The sequence below is a fragment of the Apis mellifera genome, linkage group LG9 (genome assembly GCF_003254395.2).
Source record: "Apis mellifera strain DH4 linkage group LG9, Amel_HAv3.1, whole genome shotgun sequence".
In the NCBI taxonomy this organism is placed as follows: Eukaryota; Metazoa; Arthropoda; class Insecta; order Hymenoptera; family Apidae; genus Apis; species Apis mellifera.
The window spans coordinates 11802715-11809363 of NC_037646.1; the positions used below are offsets into that span (position 1 = coordinate 11802715).

At 25.7% G+C, this 6649-nt stretch overlaps 3 protein-coding genes across 3 annotated transcripts; 2 read left to right on the forward strand and 1 right to left on the reverse strand.

Annotated features, from left to right (window-relative positions):
* Positions 1-73: 73 nt before the first annotated feature.
* Positions 74-1563, forward strand: LOC411295 (V-type proton ATPase subunit D 1). Its single transcript, XM_394769.7, has 4 exons — positions 74-231; positions 588-705; positions 797-1282; positions 1357-1563. The coding sequence occupies exons 1-4, from the start codon at positions 191-193 to the stop codon at positions 1447-1449; spliced, it is 738 nt and encodes a 245-aa protein (XP_394769.2). The 5' UTR covers positions 74-190; the 3' UTR covers positions 1450-1563.
* Positions 1564-2318: 755 nt separating this feature from the next.
* Positions 2319-4749, forward strand: LOC411294 (dopamine N-acetyltransferase). Its single transcript, XM_394768.7, has 3 exons — positions 2319-2642; positions 2840-3109; positions 3718-4749. Exons 1-3 carry the CDS (start codon positions 2334-2336, stop codon positions 3874-3876), a joined length of 738 nt encoding a protein of 245 aa, XP_394768.4. The 5' UTR covers positions 2319-2333; the 3' UTR covers positions 3877-4749.
* Positions 4412-6418, reverse strand: LOC411293 (zinc finger protein 622). The gene is made up of 2 exons (XM_394767.7): positions 5519-6418; positions 4412-5429 (listed from the first exon to the last, which is right to left on the reverse strand). Exons 1-2 carry the CDS (start codon positions 6183-6185, stop codon positions 4951-4953), a joined length of 1146 nt encoding a protein of 381 aa, XP_394767.3. The 5' UTR covers positions 6186-6418; the 3' UTR covers positions 4412-4950.
* Positions 6419-6649: the final 231 nt, after the last annotated feature.

Consider the following 6649-nt stretch of genomic DNA (forward strand, 5'->3'; position numbering starts at 1 on the left):
ATTGTTTTATATACTCTGTGTATTGTATTAAAAAGTTTTGGTTACAGTTTTTATTATTTATTGTTTTTAAAATTGCGCGCTAGTTTTATGCGACTATATACTTTTATACTATATATATATTTCTGACATTTCCGGTCTTACGAGTCAGCTGATCAATTTCATTCCTGTCTACCTGATAGTTCTCATAGTAATGTCTGGAAAAGAAAAACTTGCAATTTTCCCTTCCCGGGGGTAAGTTACTCTTTAAATTATAAAAGCTTATTTTATTTTTTATTGAACTTTATTTTTAATTTATTTAATTCTTTTTTATTTTTAATAGATTATAAGACTGTTATTATTATCATTAGATGGGTGTAACCCTACTTTTAATGTGTTTAAATCATTTAAATTATTTCTTAATATATGTTTATAACTACGAATATATGATTAATTTATTATAAATTTTAATTATAACTTGTATTGTGCTATATTGTATTGTACAAGATCATTAAATTTACATATTATTTAATTTTTCTATTACATTAATTAATGATATATAATAAATGATATATAATTTATAAGATTTATAATTTGATTTTTTTTTTCAGAGCACAAATGTTAATGAAATCCCGTTTACATGGGGCACAGAAAGGTCATGGTTTGTTAAAAAAGAAAGCAGATGCATTGCAAATGCGTTTTAGATTAATTTTGGGTAAAATTATTGAGGTACAGTAACAATTGTACATAGTATATAATATTTGTATATAACATATAAAAATATATTTGTATTTATATAAATAATTTTTTTTTTATTTAGACAAAAACTCTTATGGGAGAAGTAATGAAGGAAGCAGCTTTCTCATTGGCTGAAGCTAAATTTGCAACTGGAGATTTTAATCAAGTAGTTCTTCAGAATGTGACAAAAGCACAGATTAAAATTAGATCTAAAAAAGATAATGTTGCTGGTGTTAATCTTCCAGTATTTGAATCTTATCAAGATGGTACAGATACATATGAATTAGCAGGCTTGGCAAGAGGTGGACAACAATTGGCAAAATTGAAAAAAAATTATCAAAGGGCAATCAAATTATTAGTGGAATTAGCATCTTTACAAACAAGTTTTGTAACTTTGGATGAAGTTATTAAAATTACAAATCGTCGTGTAAATGCTATTGAACATGTTATCATTCCAAGAATTGAGAAAACACTTGCTTATATAATTTCTGAATTGGATGAATTAGAAAGAGAAGAATTCTATCGATTAAAGAAAATTCAAGATAAGAAGAAACAAGCAAAAGCTAAGGTAAATTTTACATTCTAAAAATAATTTTTTATATTTTTTAATCAAATTTTTCATATATTCAATTTATTTTACAGCTTGAGGCAGCTAGAGCAGAGATGATAGCTTCCGGTAAAGATGTAGAAGCTGCAAATATGCTTGATGAAGGAGATGACGACATTTTATTTTAAACATTGTACACAATTTATTTTCACAGTCTATAGTATTAAAAAATTGTTTTAATTTTGAATGAATGTGTTAATGAATGAATCCAGTGAAATATGAGAATATATTTAATACTTTCACAAAAATCTTAAAACAATATTAATTTTATATTTCAGTTGTATAAAAAATTATTATTAAAATTTAAAATTTCTGCATAAATAGATGATAAGAAGTAGATGATTTTATGGATTACTAACATTTTTTATACAATACAATACAATATAATATATTATGGTATATATATGATATAATATGTTATATTGAAATTTATTACTATTTCATAAAAAATGTTAATAATACTTTTTATCAACTATGTGCCACTGATTTGATATCTGTTGAAATTGTATTTAATGCATTCAACATGTTTATATTGTTATATTACATGTTATATTAATAAGATTATAATTTAATACAAACAATTTGTGACGATAGCAATGTTACAAGAAATTATAAAACCAATTTATTTAGTAAAAATTTATGAAAAATAAATATGTACATATATACATATATATATATACATTTCTGTTTAAATTCTTTATCTATCATTTTACCTCTCCTATAATAATTAAAAAATATCTATTCATTTTATAAAATTTCATAAAAAATGATATTTCTAATATATTTTATTAATAAGGGGAAATAAAAATAATTTTCATTCAATTAATCAAATAAATTTCATTAAATTTTTTATTTTTTACATGTATAACTATAGATATCTTAAAGATAATTTGCGATATTATTAGCGTGATTTTCCTGAAATAATTAAAAAGAAATGTCATTATAGATAGTAAAATGTCATTATAGATAATCATTATAGATAGTAAATTTCTTGAACTAGGTCAATCAATATATGAACCTTTTCCCATATGAGTCAACTCTCCCTACTAAAGATAGTGCGCGTGTGGAAAATCCTTTCAGTGCGCGGAAAATTCGTGCCACCCCAAAGATGTCGTCTGATCATTTAACGGTCGTGGATGTTCCAGAAAATCGCTTTGATGATGCGATCCATCATTTAAAGTGGAATTTCTTTTCTGACGAACCTTTGAATCATGCAGTAGGGCTATGTGAGAAAGGAGAAAGCCAATTCGAATTGGAAAGACATTGCTTGCTTACTTTAAAGCAAGGATACTCAAGGATGCTGGTGAATCAAAATGGAATGGTAAGCTGAATTAAAGGAAACGAATTTTGTATATCTTTTTCTTTTAAATAATAAAGAAATTACAATTACGTACTTTTGGTCAATTGGATTTATTTTATACGTTATAAATATTTCATCGATCAAGCAATGTTTTTCTATGATATATATAGACTTATGAACGTTTAGTTCATTGTCGATCATAAGTACTGTCCTATCAGATAGCTGGTATGGCTTTGAATGGTATCTTGAAGAAGGGAGAACGAGAAGAAGCTGAACGTCGTCTCGCAGAATTAAATGATAAAAAATTCAAAATAATTTTCGGGCTCCTCTACAAAGTTAACGAGAAAATTGATCTTTTTTCTAAGTACAATGTAGATGAATTGTTCGAATGTCGAATACTTAGTATAGATGAGAACTTTCGTGGAAAAGGTTTGGCGAACATACTAATGGCAGACAGTATAGAAACTGCAAGAAATGCTGGTTTCAAGGTAATTCTAATCATGTATAATTATAATAATTTTTTCAAAAAAAATAATACATAATTTTGTATGATAAATGTTGTTAAAGCATGCATTCAAATTCGATGGAAAATCTTTTTAGAACTATATACTGTAACCCTCCGTAATCCTTACTATTCCTTATCGAAAGCTTTCACTAATTTTACGGCAATCCTTTCAAATTTCAATTATAAGTTGCAAAAATTTATTTAATGAATATTGCTTTTTTTATATATAAATGTTAAATACATGAATCATTAAATTTAATATTTTAAAATGATATAAAAAATTTACTAGAAATCAGTAAATTTATTAAAAATGAAAAAAGATTTGATGTATCTGCTCGTACTTGTACAGCACGATCTGGCGTGGTCGTTTGGTGAGAAGTTCACATTATATTTTTGTTTCAGCATGTTCTTCGATTAATATGCATGGGATGATTTTCGTTTACCAAGATGTAAAATTACAATGCACTCATTACTTTCTCGAGAGGTATATTTGCACGCAGTGTACTTCATACGAAGTGTATGTAAATGTTGTGTGCTTAATTTATTATGATGACACTAAAATGTGATATTCAAATTGTTATATGTTCGCAGGTTTTCAAAGCTGATGCTACAGGAATGTTTTCGCAAAAAGTATGCTTGAAACATGGTTTCCAAGTTGAGGCAGAGATTTTGTACACGGACCTCGATGAATCAATCAGACCAACACCTCCTCATGAAGCTTTAAAGCTAATGGTGAAGATATTGAATTAAAAATATAGTGAGAAACGAAATTCAATGTTAATCTTGAAAAATCTTTAATAAGCAGACAAAGATATTACGAAAGAGCAGTAGTATAAACTATGTGTATCGTTGTGTGACAATAACACGTCTCTAATGTATGTTTGTCTCAAAGACGCATTTATAAAGTTCTTACATCTAACTGCAAGGCGAATCGTATGCCTCTCTTAGAAAGTATTAACGATTTGAGGCATAGATTATTACTCCTTGTCTGTGTTCTGAATGGTGTGCTGTTATTAAGAAAAAAATATACTTATATATTATATAAAATATATATATATATATATTGAGTTGACAAATGCAAGAATGAAAATCCATTTAATATTTTCTTCATTGGACTTTTGTTCTGCATTCTGCTAATTCAAAACGAAACAAAGTGCTCTAATTTACGTAGTAAAAGATGTATGAACAAAATAATTATCTCTTCGTATGTGGCAAAGAAATATATCAACGATAAAATCTGAAACTGAAATAATGTGTCAAATGTTGTAATTTGACATTTGTTAACTCTCTAGTTACATTTCTATATAGTTCGCTGGTGGTAAACTGAAAGTATATTGTATATGTACACAATAAACAACGTTGGAAGTGTTCGATTGTGTACGCGTTTTTTTACAGCTACCAATAAAGACTAACAGAACACGGAATAGTTCTTGATCCGTGTCTAACAATTTTTTGAAAATAGTGATTTAGCTTATGGTTACAGGAATAACTGGATGGGTCCATATGAGTATAGAATAATATTACAAAAATTATTATTTTTGTTGACGTCACATGTTACGAAAATATATCACAAGTTATTTTGTAAAAGTAAATCTGCTAAATAAATATTACAGTTTATAATGACTAATGTCTAATAATATATCCTTTCAAATATCAATAAAATATATTAAATGCAGATTGTAATTAAATAAGTACAACTTTATTTTGATAATAGATATATAAATATACAATGTAACAAGCAACAAAATTTTCCATAAAAATTATATAATTTAAAAAGGAATACAGTCTTGCGATAATATTTAAATATACACATAATAAGAAGATTTAAAAATTCACTTGAGGTCTAAAATGTTTTTGCAATTTATTTGCCTTAAATTGTAATTGTGTAGAATATTTTGCCTGTATTCTCTGCATATATTTTATATCTCTGGCTTTCTTTACAACAGCCTCTTTCTCTGTTTCTGTCCATCCTAAAGCTTTATATTGTGATAATACTTTACGTAATTTTGTGCTTTTTGATACTGCAAGTGCTCTATTTGGATTCAAATTTTGTTTATAATATCTTAATAAAGATCTATGACCAATAATATTTCCTGATGGTAATATTAGCTGATAATCACTATCATCTAATTCTGGTATTTCAATTTCTGCATCTGGATCATTAGATTCTGCATCAGGATAACTAGATGAATAATCATAATATTTTGCATATTCTACAAGTGAATCTCCTTCATGCAACATTTTACAATGACCTTTGTCAATCATATGTGCTCTAGCAGCCTCAGCACTTTGAAAACATCTTCCTATTAATTTATATTAATATTTTATATTAATATAATTTTTTTTAATTTTCTAATAATAATAATAATAAATAAAATTTAAATTAACTTACCAGAATTATTACACCAAATACACATATATCCAATAATAATTTTTTCTCCAAGATATTCAAGTAAACCTTTAATGTCTGTGCAATATTCAGGATCTGGTATAAAGAATGAATGTGCAATCGTCATATGTTTTAAATTCTTTACTAAAGATCTACTATGATGACTGCAAAATAAACAATTATTATTTGTGACTGGATTTTCAATATCTTCAAGCCATTCATCAGAATCTATAGATTCAATATCGGAATTTTCTTCTACATGTTCTTTTAGATATTTCTTGGAAATTTCTTCATTTATATTTTTCTTAATAATAGAACTTTCCGAAGGACCATCATCACTGAGATCTTCATTTACAATTTCAGAAGGAATATTTTGTTTTATATATTTTTCCTTATGTTTCTTCGATAATAAATGATTTTCATACTGATTTCTAGTGTTGAAATTTTTTCTACATATTTTACAACTCATTGTTTCTTCTTCTTTTTCTTTGTCATCTTTATTCCTTTGCGCAATTACTTTTTTCTGAAATTCTTCAGCAGATACAGGAGGTAATTCAGCTACTTTTCTCTTTAAATTATACCTATGCCAATCTGATTTATAATGTTGTCTTTGTATTTCCAAATCTTTAAATGCTACGCGACATGTGATACAAGTAAACGGTGAAGTCATTTTTTTTAGTACGTTTCAACAAATCAAAAATTAACAAAATCTAACAACTTTATAAATCTATTTTTCTTAATCATTCAAAATTGTATAACAATTTTATAATAAACTTTTAATATAATTCATTTATCACAATATAAATTTATATAGATCATAATACAAATATTAATAATTACGAATAAGTGTATACATGTAAAAGAAAGTAAAATACATCACGTGCGCAATTACGTTTTATACTAATATTGAGGTTATGTTAATACAAATACCGATTAATAATATTATTCTAGTTAATGAAAATATTACATCAAAATATTGTAAATATATATAAATTTTTATAATATATAATATATATTATATAAGAGAATTTTTTTTTATAAAATATCGATACGAAATCATACATATATTTGATCTTGGTAGTAATTTTATGAAATAGTAAATCTATAAAAAATTTAATTTTATAAAATGAACAA

Excerpts from the sequence above, each read along its gene's own strand:
- LOC411295 (XM_394769.7), top strand. The coding sequence starts at position 191 with ATGTCTGGAAAAGAAAAACTTGCAATTTTCCCTTCCCGGGG. Across the intron at positions 706-796 it reads TTTTGGGTAAAATTATTGAG|ACAAAAACTCTTATGGGAGA; the intron begins GTACAGTAACAA and ends TTTTTTATTTAG. Across the intron at positions 1,283-1,356 it reads AGAAACAAGCAAAAGCTAAG|CTTGAGGCAGCTAGAGCAGA; the intron begins GTAAATTTTACA and ends TTTATTTTACAG.
- LOC411294 (XM_394768.7), top strand. The coding sequence starts at position 2,334 with ATGAACCTTTTCCCATATGAGTCAACTCTCCCTACTAAAGATAGTGCG. Across the intron at positions 2,643-2,839 it reads TGGTGAATCAAAATGGAATG|ATAGCTGGTATGGCTTTGAA; the intron begins GTAAGCTGAATT and ends CTGTCCTATCAG. Across the intron at positions 3,110-3,717 it reads CAAGAAATGCTGGTTTCAAG|GTTTTCAAAGCTGATGCTAC; the intron begins GTAATTCTAATC and ends ATATGTTCGCAG.
- LOC411293 (XM_394767.7), bottom strand. The coding sequence starts at position 6,185 with ATGACTTCACCGTTTACTTGTATCACATGTCGCGTAGCATTTAAAGAT. Across the intron at positions 5,430-5,518 it reads TATTTGGTGTAATAATTCTG|GAAGATGTTTTCAAAGTGCT; the intron begins GTAAGTTAATTT and ends ATAAATTAATAG.